This window comes from Coregonus lavaretus (genome assembly GCF_964263955.1).
Source record: "Coregonus lavaretus genome assembly, chromosome: 15".
Classification (NCBI taxonomy): domain Eukaryota; kingdom Metazoa; phylum Chordata; class Actinopteri; order Salmoniformes; family Salmonidae; genus Coregonus; species Coregonus lavaretus.
Genome location: NC_140002.1, coordinates 2989714 through 3003953, shown reverse-complemented (window position 1 = coordinate 3003953; position 14240 = coordinate 2989714). Strand labels below are relative to the sequence as shown.

The 14240-nt window shown below is 44.5% G+C and overlaps 1 protein-coding gene across 1 annotated transcript in view; it reads right to left on the bottom strand.

Moving 5' to 3' along the window:
• Nucleotides 1-13799, bottom strand: part of ubtd2 (ubiquitin domain containing 2) — a 55712-nt gene extending 41913 nt beyond the window's left edge. The window contains exon 1 of the mRNA XM_084177527.1: nt 13638-13799. Coding sequence (XP_084033653.1) covers nt 13638-13707 — 70 coding nt within the window. The 5' untranslated portion in view covers nt 13708-13799. The remainder of the gene's footprint in view (nt 1-13637) is intronic.
• Between the last annotated feature and the right edge of the window lie 441 nt (nt 13800-14240).

Below are 14240 nucleotides of genomic sequence, written 5' to 3'. Positions count from 1 at the left end.
TGAGGGCAGTCAGTCAGTCCCACTATGATATGTTAGTATGAGGGCAGTCAGTCAGTCCCACTATGAGATGTTAGTATGAGGGCAGTCAGTCAGTCCCACTATGATATGTTAGTATGAGGGCAGTCAGTCAGTCCCACTATGAGATGTTAGTATGAGGGCAGTCAGTCAGTCCCACTATGAGATGTTAGTATGAGGGCAGTCAGTCAGTCAGTCCCACTATGAGATGTTAGTATGAGGTCAGTCACTCATTCAGTTTTTTTATTTTTTTATTTAACTAGGCAAGTCAGTTAATAACAAATTCTTATTTACAATGACGGCCTACACCAGCCAAACCCAGACGACGCTGGGCCAATTGTGCGCCGATCACGGCCGGTTGTGATACAGCCTGGAATCGAACCAGGGGGTCTGTAGTGACGCCTCAAGCACTGAGATTCAGTGCCTTAGACCGCTGCGCCACTCGGGAGCCCAATGAGATGTTAGTATGAGGGCAGTCAGTCAGTCAGTCCCACTATGAGATGTTAGTATGAGGGCAGTCAGTCAGTCCCACTATGAGATATTAGTATGAGGGCAGTCAGTCAGTCAGTCCCACTATGAGATGTTAGTATGAGGGCAGTCAGTCCATCAGTCCCACTATAAGATGTTAGTATGAGGGCAGTCAGTCAGTCCCACTATGAGATGTTAGTATGAGTGCAGTCAGTCAGTCAGTCCCACTATGAGATGTTAGTATGAGGGCAGTCAGTCAGTCAGTCCCACTATGAGATGTTAGTATGAGGGCAGTCAGTCAGTCAGTCCCACTATGAGATGTTAGTATGAGGGCAGTCAGTCAGTCAGTCCCACTATGAGATGTTAGTATGAGGGCAGTCAGTCAGTCCCACTATGAGATGTTAGTATGAGGGCAATCAGTCCATCAGTCCCACTATGAGATGTTAGTATGAGAGCAGTCAGTCAGTCAGTCCCACTATGAGATGTTAGTATGAGGGCAGTCAGTCAGTCAGTCCCACTATGAGATGTTAGTATGAGGGCAGTCAGTCAGTCAGTCCCACTATGAGATGTTAGTATGAGGGCAGTCAGTCAGTCAGTCCCACTATGAGATGTTAGTATGAGGGCAGTCAGTCAGTCAGTCCCACTATGAGATGTTAGTATGAGGGCAGTCAGTCAGTCCCACTATGAGATGTTAGTATGAGGGCAGTCAGTCAGTCAGTCCCACTATGAGATGTTAGTATGAGGGCAGTCAGTCAGTCAGTCCCACTATGAGATGTTAGTATGAGGGCAGTCAGTCAGTCAGTCCCACTATGAGATGTTAGTATGAGGGCAGTCAGTCAGTCAGTCCCACTATGAGATGTTAGTATGAGGGCAGTCAGTCAGTCAGTCCCACTATGAGATGTTAGTATGAGGGCAGTCAGTCAGTCCCACTATGAGATGTTAGTATGAGTGCAGTCAGTCAGTCAGTCCCACTATGAGATGTTAGTATGAGGGCAGTCAGTCAGTCCCACTATGAGATGTTAGTATGAGGGCAGTCAGTCAGTCAGTCCCACTATGAGATGTTAGTATGAGGGCAGTCAGTCAGTCAGTCCCACTATGAGATGTTAGTATGAGGGCAGTCAGTCAGTCCCACTATGAGATGTTAGTATGAGGGCAGTCAGTCAGTCAGTCCCACTATGAGATGTTAGTATGAGGGCAGTCAGTCAGTCCCACTATGAGATGTTAGTATGAGGGCAGTCAGTCAGTCAGTCCCACTATGAGATGTTAGTATGAGGGCAGTCAGTCAGTCAGTCCCACTATGAGATGTTAGTATGAGGGCAGTCAGTCAGTCAGTCCCACTATGAGATGTTAGTATGAGGGCAGTCAGTCAGTCCCACTATGAGATGTTAGTATGAGGGCAATCAGTCCATCAGTCCCACTATGAGATGTTAGTATGAGAGCAGTCAGTCAGTCAGTCCCACTATGAGATGTTAGTATGAGGGCAGTCAGTCAGTCAGTCCCACTATGAGATGTTAGTATGAGGGCAGTCAGTCAGTCAGTCCCACTATGAGATGTTAGTATGAGGGCAGTCAGTCAGTCAGTCCCACTATGAGATGTTAGTATGAGGGCAGTCAGTCAGTCAGTCCCACTATGAGATGTTAGTATGAGGGCAGTCAGTCAGTCCCACTATGAGATGTTAGTATGAGGGCAGTCAGTCAGTCAGTCCCACTATGAGATGTTAGTATGAGGGCAGTCAGTCAGTCAGTCCCACTATGAGATGTTAGTATGAGGGCAGTCAGTCAGTCAGTCCCACTATGAGATGTTAGTATGAGGGCAGTCAGTCAGTCAGTCCCACTATGAGATGTTAGTATGAGGGCAGTCAGTCAGTCAGTCCCACTATGAGATGTTAGTATGAGGGCAGTCAGTCAGTCCCACTATGAGATGTTAGTATGAGTGCAGTCAGTCAGTCAGTCCCACTATGAGATGTTAGTATGAGGGCAGTCAGTCAGTCCCACTATGAGATGTTAGTATGAGGGCAGTCAGTCAGTCAGTCCCACTATGAGATGTTAGTATGAGGGCAGTCAGTCAGTCAGTCCCACTATGAGATGTTAGTATGAGGGCAGTCAGTCAGTCCCACTATGAGATGTTAGTATGAGGGCAGTCAGTCAGTCAGTCCCACTATGAGATGTTAGTATGAGGGCAGTCAGTCAGTCCCACTATGAGATGTTAGTATGAGGGCAGTCAGTCAGTCAGTCCCACTATGAGATGTTAGTATGAGGGCAGTCAGTCAGTCAGTCCCACTATGAGATGTTAGTATGAGGGCAGTCAGTCAGTCAGTCCCACTATGAGATGTTAGTATGAGGGTAACTGTGGACTAGCAGGCCTGTCAGTGTGACCAGTACAGGGCAGCAGCAGGGGACCGAGTCCCACGGATAGAGACCTACTACATGGAGAAATGACTAGAGACCTGAGTTATTCCTGAACCTGACCAGAAGAAACTCCAGGCCCATAGTGATAGGAAAACCTCAGGACTCAGGAAATGACTGACACAAACTGAGATACACCTAACACAAAGTATGTGTCAGTATCCATAGATAGAGACCTCTGTAGTATATGACTCTGGTCTGGTCTTAGTCACTGTGGGTCATACTGACACTAAAACAGGTTCTTGAGTGGTTTGTGTCCTCTTAGTCTCCCTGACCACTGATCATTAGGATCAGCTATAGTGGCTGCTGTCACTGTCTGTGCGAGAGGGCTGAGCGAGATTGCAAATACAGCAGTGTTCTATTTCACCGGCTGTGTCCATACACATGTACTCAGGTCACATGGCACGTGTCAAATGGCACAACCTCCAACTGCAAGGCACAGATAGGAGTGTACATCAGAGGTCAAACATGGCAGTAAGCTGGCAGCCAGTCAAGTATAGAGTCAGTCAGCTCAGGGCTGTGTTTGGCTGTCACATGTAGGCTAGAGTCACTCACCATTGGCTCCATGTGACTAAAGCCCAATTTCATTCAAGAATTTCAAAGCATTGGATTGGTGTAAGACATATGGTAGGAACTCCATCTACACCTATCCAGTGTAGTTTTTTTCATCCTTCAGGGGGAGTGAACAAGTGTACAATCCTGTGTCACAGAATCCCCCCCTCCTCTCTCATCGCCATGACAACTGGGTCAGACAGGTGAGGCAGGTGAGGCAGGGATGTCGTGAGAAGGAGGTCTGAGATCTCACACACTGCATTATGCAGCACTGGCATGTGGCTCTGGTTTCACCTCCCAACATACACACACACACACACACACACAGTACCCCCATGGACACACACACACCTGGGTGCCTTGCTCTGCCAACCCGAGTTCCTCAACAGCAGTGTGAACTGTGACACAGGGCCTGTCTGTGAAGGTGGGCCCTGTCAGGTTCATCCATAATGGAGAGGTTGCCTGCTACTGCTGCTGAAGGCAGACATTTTGACTAGCTAGGAGAACGAGACACTGGCTGGCATACAGCTGTGGGCTCACTGGGCTGTGCATCAGCTGATCCTGGATTTGTTCTGTCCTGTCGCCTGGCTCCTGCCAGTGAAGCGCCAGAGGAGGGGGGGGTCAGGGTCAATGGCAAATAGGGAGGCAATTTTGGAGATAATTCTTCATCTAATGAGATCAGTGACTTGAGGGCAGAACATAGCAACTATGAAAGCTGTAATGTTTGAATATTATTCAACTAAATATTTGTTATTCCTCAGTAGGAAATGTCATGGTTAAAATTACTTACTGTAAAAAGCATTTATAAGTGCCATTGAACAAAAGGAAATTGGTGTTAGTTGGAATTTAGATCCAGTAAGAAACCGTAGTATAGATTCCTTTTTAAGAAACAATAACACAGGCACATCAATAACTCTGACAGTTGTGAAGTTAATACAACAGACAGGCTACTACAGTATCTTATTATGCATGTTGTTCACAAGCCCAAACACAACCGCTGAGGGAGAGGCTCTTTAAATATGCACTGTAAGGTTGAACATAAAGGTTACGTTGTATTTGCAGTGAGCTAGATAAAAGCCATTGAGGTTTAATGATGGGAGCTGCCTCCTGACCATTACTCTCCACCTGAATGCCAGAATCAAGATGGCTGCAGGGCTTTGGGCCTTTAAGTATTCACTGACAATAATGGACAGGATGACATGTTCCTATAACTAGGCCTATAGCCCTCTTAGGGACATTTTCTTATACATTTTCACTAGGACCTCACGATATGATATTATCACAATACTTAGGTGCCGCTACGATATGTATTGTGATTCTCACGATTCTATATGTATTGCGATTCGTTACTGCGATTTTATTACGTTTTGATGTTCCAAACATATTTCTCACTATATGTCTGCTGCAGAGCATGAGAAAATTTGTTTTAATCAGTCATGGATATAAAAGTGATGAAAACATGTTTTAAAAAAGAAGATGGAGAACAAGCTATAGAATGAAAAATACAGTTGTTTTGGCGCAGGTACAGCTGGCTAGCGCTACCTAGCACCAACAAATATCGATACTTGGAGTCAAAGTAACTGTACAGATTTTTTTTCCCCCATCACAAATGTTCACTTGTCCATCAACAGCTGCTGTTCAGGAGAATAGTGCCGGACTGCTAAGGGAGAGGCTCTTTAAATATGCATTGTCCAGTTGTTTTCTGATTATAGTGGAACTCCCTGCTGTATGCTGCTTTGGTTGTTTTTGTCTAATAACATCTACAAATATTTTTAATAGATGCTCAAAAACCTATAGAGTGATATTTATAGTCAGCTTACTCCAATAGTTTTTTGTTGTTCAAGGCTCATTCGGCAAAACCACTCCCACCATCACCGACCGAAGTTGCAGCAGTATTGCATTAGTGGAAACCGAGGATTCCATAATAATTTGTCTTTAAATGTTGTGTTCTTCTAACAGGCCTACATGTTGTCAGGACTGTTGTTTAAGACAGTAGCTAAGATTGTTGCAAACTATTATTTCGGATGTAGCAGTCGGGCTAGCTAGCATGCTAACTAGATACAGTAACTCTGTGTTATGGTTAGCATAACTCTGAGTGTATTGCAAATGATTGGTGACAATGACATGAACCTAGACTGAGTGTAAAGAATATTAGGAACACTGCTCTTTCCATGACCAGGTGAATCCAGGTGAAAGCTATGACCCCTTATTGATGTCACTTGTTAAATTAGGGTTGGGCGGTATCCAGATCATATCGTCATATCAAATCAATTTTTATTTGCCAAATGCGCCGAATACAACGGGTGTAGACATTACCGTGAAATGCTTACTTACCAACAATGCATTAATTTTTTTATCAAAAAGTTAAATAAAACAACAACAACAAAAAAGTGTTGAGAAAAAAAGAGCAGAAGTCAAATAAAATAACAGTAGGGAGGCTATATACAGGGGGGTACTGGTGCAGAGTCAATGTGCGGGGGCACCGGCTAGTTGAGGTAATATGTACATGTGGGTAGAGTTAAAGTGATTATGCATAAATAATTAACAGAGTAGCAGCAGCGTAAAAAGATTGGGTGGGGGTGCAAATAGTCCGGGTAGCCATGATTAGCAGCTGTTCAGGAGTCTTATGGCTTGGGGGTAGAAGCTGTTGAGAAGCCTTTTGGACCTAGACTTGGCGCTCTGGTACCGCTTGCCATGCAGTAGCAGAGAGAACAGTCTATGACTAGGGTGGCTGGAGTCTTTGACAATTTTGAGGGCCTTCCTCTGACACTGCGGTCGGAGGCCGAGCAGTTGCCATACTAGGCGGTGATGCAACTAGTCAGGATGCTCTCGATGGTGCAGCTGTACAACTTTTTGAGGATCTGAGGACCCATGTCAAATCTTTTCAGTCTCCTGAGGGGGACTATTACCGGCTTAGTACACAAGGGGGCGCCAGAAACCAAAAAAGATAACAAAATTAGCACAAGAAATAGCTAATTTCCATGGAGGCTACTAGCTAAATATGCTAAACAGCGCAAACGAAAATAAACAAATTGCAAAGATAAACAATCCAGCTCATAAAGTTATACATACACTATATATACAAAAGTATGTGGACACCCCTTCGAATTAGTGGATTCGGATATTTCAGCCACACCCATTGCTGACAGGTGTATCAAATCGAGCACAAAACCATGCAATCTCCATAGACAAACATTGGTAGTAGAATGACCTTACTGAAGAGCTCAGTGACTTTCAACGTGGCACCATCATAGGATGCCACCTTTTCAACAAGTCAGTTCGTCAAATTTCTGCCCTGCTAGAAGTGGCAGGCCACGAAGTGGCAGGCCACACAAGCTAACAGAAATGGACCGCCGCATGTCCTTGGTTGCAACACTCACTACCGAGTTCCAAACTGCCTCTGGAAGCAATGTCAGCACAAGAACTGTTAGTTGGGAGCTTCATGAAATGGATTTCCATGGTCGAGCTGCCACACACAAACCTAAGATCACCATGCGCAATGCCAAGCGTCGGCTGGAGTGGCTCGCCGCCATTGGACTCTGGAGCAGTGGAAACGCGTTCTCTGGAGTGATGAATCATGCTTCAACATCTAGCAGTCCGACGGACGAATCTGGGTTTGGTGGATGCCAGGAGAACGCTCTGAATGCATAGTGCCAACTGTAAAGTTTGGTGGAGGAGGAATAATGGTCTGGGGCTGTTTTTCATGGTTCGGGCTAGGCCCCTTAGTTCCAGTGAGGGGAAATCTTAACGCTACAGCATACAATGGCATTCTAGACGATTCTGTGCTTCTGACTTTGTGGCAACAGTTTTGGGAAGGCCCTTTCCTGTTTCAGCATGATAATGCCCCCGTGCACAATAATAATAATAATAATATGCCATTTAGCAGACGCTTTTATCCAAAGCGACTTACAGTCATGCGTGCATACATTTTTGTGTATGGGTGGTCCCGGGGATCGAACCCAATACCTTGGCGTTTCAAGCGCCGTGCTCTACCAGCTGAGCTACAGAGGACCACAAAGCAAGGTCCATACAGAAATGGTTTGTCGAGACTGGTGTGGAAGAACTTGACTGGCCTGCACAGAGCCCTGACCTCAACCCCATTGAACACCTTTGGGATGAATTGGAACGCCGACTGCGAGCCAGGCCTAATCGCCCAACATCAGTGCCCAACCTCATTAATGCTCTTGTGGCTGAATGGAAGGAAGTCCCTGCAGCAATGTTCCAACATCTAGTGCAAAGCCTTCCCAGAAGAGTGGAGGCTGTTATAGCAGCAAAGGGGGGACCAACTCCATATTAATGCCCATGATTTTGGAATGAGATGTTCGACAAGCAAGTGTCCACATACCTTTGGTCATGTAGTGTATATAGGAAGGAGCTACCGAATGTCATTTTTGATTAAGTTTGGACATGTGAATGTGAACGAGAGACATTGTGGAAATGAACAATGTTTTGACACATACTTGTCTGAAGGAAGAACAGTAATGGCTCTGGAGTAACATGTGTACACACTGTGTCTGTGTGGAGTCTGGAGTCGCCAGGGCAACGGGACTGCCTGTCTCTGAGAATATGGGGGAGGAGCTGACGGGCCGAGAACAGAGAGGAGAAAAAACGCAAGGTAACCAAGATATCAGCTGGACAGAACTCATCCAACGGGCTTAGACTTCTCAAACACGGCAGAACGCTAACACAATATGATGCCCCATCACCTTATTAATTCAGTCACTTACTTAGATAACTAGCAAGTTAAACTTAGGGGTATCGTTAATGCAGAATTCTGGGGCCTTAGCTTGAGGCGTTTTGTAAACGCAGATCTAAAATGCTTATTATTGCATTTTCTGCTCAGCATTAGACTAATTTTGTGCTTCAGTTGCACCTCCACTCTGCTGAGAATTCAGGAACGGGCGTTCTATCAGCAAACGGTCCTCTGACTGATGTGGAGCTACTTTTCTCTGGTACTTTTCTTGGTGTAGCCACCCTACGTTTCTCAGGTAAAATGCAAGATTCACTTTCAGTAAAACATTAGGAAATGTAGCTGGCTACATTATTTGTGTGATAAACATTATACATATGATGGCCATGCACCCCTGTCAATACACAGCTGGACACACCTGCTCCCGCTTTCTCCCGTTGTGCTATTTACTAACAAACACGTGACTGGCTCAACTGTTCTGTGGAACTACGGCAAGCTTCATAATGTAAAATAATGTGACAGGAAGAACGAGATCTGCTATATTGACGGTATTGAAAAACCTTCCTGTGGCTACTTCCAAATACATTACATTTTAGTCATTTAGCAGACGCTCTTATCCAGAGCGACTTACAGTTAGTGAGTGCATACATTATTTTATTTTTCATACTGGCCCCAGTGGGAATTGAACCCACAACCCTGGCGTTGCAAACGCCATGCTCTACCAACTGAGCTACATCCCTGCCGGCCATTCCCTCCCCTACCCTGGACGACGCAGGGCCAATTATGCGCCACCCCATGGGTCTCCCGGTCGCGGCCGGCTACAACAGAGCCTGGATTCAAACCAGGATCTCTAGTGGCACAGCTAGCACTGCGATGCAGTGCCTTAGGCCACTGCGCCACTCGGGATACCCCGGTATAGATGGGTTAGCTGACAATGTCACGAACGATGTGCACGCTTCCATGGGGCAGAAGTCAGCGTGTTGTTGTGATTCTGGATGGCCAGATTGCTAGCAAGAATTACAAGAAACTGCCATGTGGGGAATCGTAAGTGGCTCGTTTCAGCTCGTTTCATCTTGTTATTGATGTCTTGTTTTGAGGCGTTTTGACTGATATATAATAATAATAATAATATGCCATTTAGCAGACGCTTTTATCCAAAGCGACTTACAGTCATGCGTGCATACATTTTTTTTGTGTATGGGTGGTCCCGGGGATCGAACCCACTACCTTGTTGTTACAAGCGCCGTGCTCTACCAGCTGAGCTACAGAGGACCACGATGTCAAGTCAATGCTAATATGGCTACAATTCGCTAGCTAGCTAACCAACAACTGTAACGATGTATTTAAGAGACAACAAGTGCTCATTCTGCAAATGTATTTGTTTTCAATAAACATTGGAGACAAAATATAGCTTACATTTTGTCAACAATCTAAGCCAACCCCGTCTCTTTTGCCCCATAGTTGCGCACTCCTCGGTTTTGTTGCTAAACGGTATATACGGTATACTGCCCAAGCCTATGTTAAATCCACTTCCGTCAGAGTAGACGAAGGGGAGGAGACAGGTTAAAGAAGGATTTTTAAGCCTTGAGACAATTGACACATGGATTGTGTATGTGTGCCATTCAGAGGGTGAATAGGCAAGAGAAATTATGTAAGTGCCTTTGAACGGGGTATGGTAGTAGGTGCCAGGCACACCGGTTTGAGTGTGTCAAGAACTGAAACGCTGCTTGGTTTTTCACCCACAACAGTTTCCCGTGTGTATCAAGAATAGTCCACCACCCAAAGGACATCCAGCCAACTTGACACAACTGTGGGAAGCATTGGAGTCAACATGGGCCAGCATCCCTGTGGGACGCTTTCAACACCTTGTTAAGTCCATGCCCCGACGAACTGAGGCTGTTCTGAGGGCAAAAGGGGGTGCAATTCAATATTAGGAAGGTGTTCCTAATGTTTTGATGACACATTCATGTAAGCGTTACAATATATGTACAATCCAAAAGTAATGTGAAATGCACTAATAACTTATAACATAAGCAATATATTTAGACTAAGCTTCGTCTGAGCTTGATAGCCAGCTAGCTAAGCTAACTGCAGGCTAACTATGCAGAGCATTGCATCATGGGAGACAAAATGCACCCTGGGAAACGTAGTATGCTATAGACGAGGGCAATAAAGAAGCTTCAAAATGACAAAAATTATAAAACATCCAAATGTGTATCAAATCTTACAATAGTGCATATATAATAACAGCATAATAACTGGTTATAACGTGGCGGAATTGTACTTTGACTGCCAATATACCAACATTCCATTCAAACAATGCAGTCAATCCACAGCCATACACTGGCTGAAATCAGTTGATGATAGGACTTAGACAAGTACTAGTATTGTATCATGTAATAACACTCACAGCTTTCCAAGGAAACAAGAAATTAGACATTTATGGTCTGTTTACATATAGTTTAGAGGCTATTTATACAGAAATGTTGTATAAAACCTGTAAAACTCTATTTATAATTATATGACAATATTTTAGGTTGACAATATTTCTATTACACAATTTCTGACATCACATGCCTTACTTTTATTGTCCTGAATAAAGTCAAATCAGGAAATGCTTCACCTAGGCCTCTACTGCTATTCATTCTAATTAAACTGGTTTTGGATTTCTCCCTGACCACAATAGATGTGGTAAAGGGGTCAATCGAACTTTAATAAAAAAAATTCTCCCCAATTTCGTGATATCCAATTGCGATCCAATTACGATCTTGTCTCATCGCTGCAACTCTCCAACGGGCTCGCGAAGGTCGAGTCGTGCGTCCTCCGAAACATGACTCGACAAAACCTTGCACCTTAACACCTACCCGCTTAACCTGGAAGCCAGCCGCACCAATGTGTCTAAGGAAACACTGTTCAACTGACGACCGAAGTCAGCCACAAGGAGTCGCTAGAGCGCGATGAGCCAAACCCTCCTCTAACCCGGACGACACTGGGCAAATTGTGCGCCGCCCTATGGGACTCCCGGTCAAGGCCGGTTATGACAGACCCGGGATCGAACACGTGTCTGTAGTGACGCCTTAGACCGCTGCGCCACTCGGAGAGGCCCAGGTCAATCGAACTTGACCAAAACAATGGAATTGCCATGGAAAAGCGTTGGGGAAAGGACTGTGGGGGAAAGATCCCGAGTTGCCTCGTTGCCCCCCCAGCAAAATTACCCTACATTTATGCTATTGTTGATATGTGTATTTCACACTATGTTGAGGTAATCAAATCGGAGTATAACGCTTATATGGATGTCAACCCCAATACATGTTCAAATCATCGTTACCAATCAACTGCATTACAGTTCAAAATGACGGACTACAACCACCGATTTCTGTATGCTAGCTATGCTCACCAGCCAATACGAACGGGAGTTAGCGTTTAGCAGTCACTTCTTCTAAACTTGAAAAAGAGACTATTTCTACATGTTATGCAGCGAAAACTGCCAAATATATCCAAATCGGACTTAGGTAACCATATTGTGGGCCTGTTATAATACATAAATCATGACGTATTTGACGAATATCCACCTTGTTAGATCAGATTTGTTGAATGTGCGCCAATCTGGTAAATGTAACGTCTGTGTACCATTGACTCCTTTACCGCATCTACAGTATGGATGCCATTTTCACCCCATTCTGGAACTTTAGTTTAGTCAGATGAACTTGTGGATACCATTTTTATGTCTCTGCGTGCAGTATGAAGGAAGTTAGCGGTAGTTTCACAAGTCAATGCTAACTAGCGTTAGCACAATGACTAGAAGTCTACAGGTATGGTAGCATCCCTTTAAGGACTACTGAACGAAGAGCTGTTTGGGTGCCAAATGAATGGCTCATTTAGGTGGGTGGAGCCAAAAGATCCGGCTCACTGAAAAGACTCGTAATGCCCATTACTACAAGGGAAGTACTGTATTGCTCAGTAACAAGCAATGGCTGAGAGTCAAGGTAACAATGCATGTCAAAAGACTTATAAGCTGATACTTTCTCTTGAACTTTGTAAAAAATGTCCATGGCAAGCTTTCTCCAAAGAGCTACTTCCAACCCCATTCAGGGAGAGCTCTCAGCAGGACTGAGCTACAGTCCGCTGGCTTTACTCTCTTGTGAAGAGTCAAAAGCCAGAGAGACAAAAGGAGTGTAATAACTCTTTAGTTTAGCCAATCCCTGGAGGAAACCCTCTCTTTCCCTCTCCTGTTCTCTCTCTTGTCAAAATCAGATCCCTGTTGCGCTTTCTCTCTCGGACAAGCTAGCTACATTATTAGTTGTGAGTTATAGAAGCTCCACACATGTTCAGCAATGTACAGTCCACATTTGGTTACAGCACAAACTTCACTGCCTGGTAATAGCAATATAATAGTGTGTAGACCTAACAATGTGATATAACAGTGACCCCAAGACACTGTTGCATTGGAAGGACCACCTCAAGGGACATTTTGCCATGTGCATTGCCTAGGTGTGCATATACAATAACAGCAACACAAACATGAAGAAGATCAATACCTGTTATCTATGCAAGGAGCCATCACAGACTTCTTTGTGTACGTGTACAAGCCCCTCCCCCTCCAACCTAAGCTCAATCACACCACCTAAAGTCATAACAACATCTGCAACATTAGACACTTGAAATCCCCACGCGGTGAGGAAATAACAGTGTGAAGTAACCACCCGAGGGGTCGCAGTTAACAGCCAACCAGTATATGAATACCGTCTTTCTCATTCACAAAGCCCTGGATACATTGTGTTACACTGCATGAATGAACACGGTTGGTACATAATATCCATTAAATTATGCGCGTCACTGAGATGAGATATGCAAATCTGGGTTATTGTTGAATACAGAGATACAGTATAATTGATGGACATGTCAACGGACAAAGACCAACCACCACCGTTAGTTATTTAAAACAAGTTTGGGTGCAACTCCCCCATCCTCCTGCAGCTGCGAATAAAAATTGCACGCTCCCCCACTTTAGATTGTCGACCCCCAAGAAAATACGCATTCAATTAAATAGAATTAGGTTATATGATTGCAAAAATGTATCTGTGAACACAACAAAGCATCGTTTGAGTTAGCAAATATTATAATAGCATGTAACGTTATGATGTTCTGCATTCCTGAGCCAAACAGTGACCCACATTTATTGTGTAGAAAGATACCCAGCCAGCTAGCATGTTAGCTATAGCTAACTACAACATTAAACGCCTTCATTCAAAACAGACAAAGGCAGTGATTTAACACGGAACAGTAAGCATTTTCAAGATCATAAAATGTTGCCTAGATAGCTAACTATTATTCGCACGAGTCCGGGTGGGACTATAGAGATGATAGCCGTGGCCGCCACGATGTTCTAGGCGGCTGCAATAAAGGGAAGACACAAGGGGATGCAAGGCGAATGAAATCAGCATGTAACCAAAAACCACCAATCATCGACCAAAAACGACCCCGACAGTATGTAACTCATTTCCTACCTCCAGTTCCGTCAGAATTTTCGTTTAAACTGCCTGAAGAATCATGGTGACTACCCACACAACCACCCATGGATATTTTAACTGCGCTACCCCCGCAGACCCTCTTGTTTTATTTTCCCCCGTCCTCCAGTCTTCCTTTCAGAATAGAAATTGAAAGGGCGCAAGCATCAGCTGGGAAGAGGCGGAGTGAACACACATCACAAGGTGACCGCTTCTAATAGAGAAAAGAGGGGGACTGAGAGGGAGGAAATAGAGGTAAAGAATGGGCGGATGAGAAGGGAGGACGGGGAGAAGACCACTCAGCATAGTGTAACTGAGATGAGAACAGTTTTTACTATAATGCATTGTCCCCCATGCATACTAGGGCAATTTCAAGTACATGGGTGAAAATCTGATGTGAAACCATTATGTTCTATTCAATTCTGTCATTCCCTAGTTTACTATAAAATGTTATACTCTATTCTACTCTTCTCTATTCTATTCTATACTTTATTGTTGTGGCTCTAAAGGCTGCACACTGCTGGGTTTCCAAGTTCACCTCATACATTTACATTTACGTCATTTAGCAGACGCTCTTATCCAGAGCGACTTACAAATTGGTGC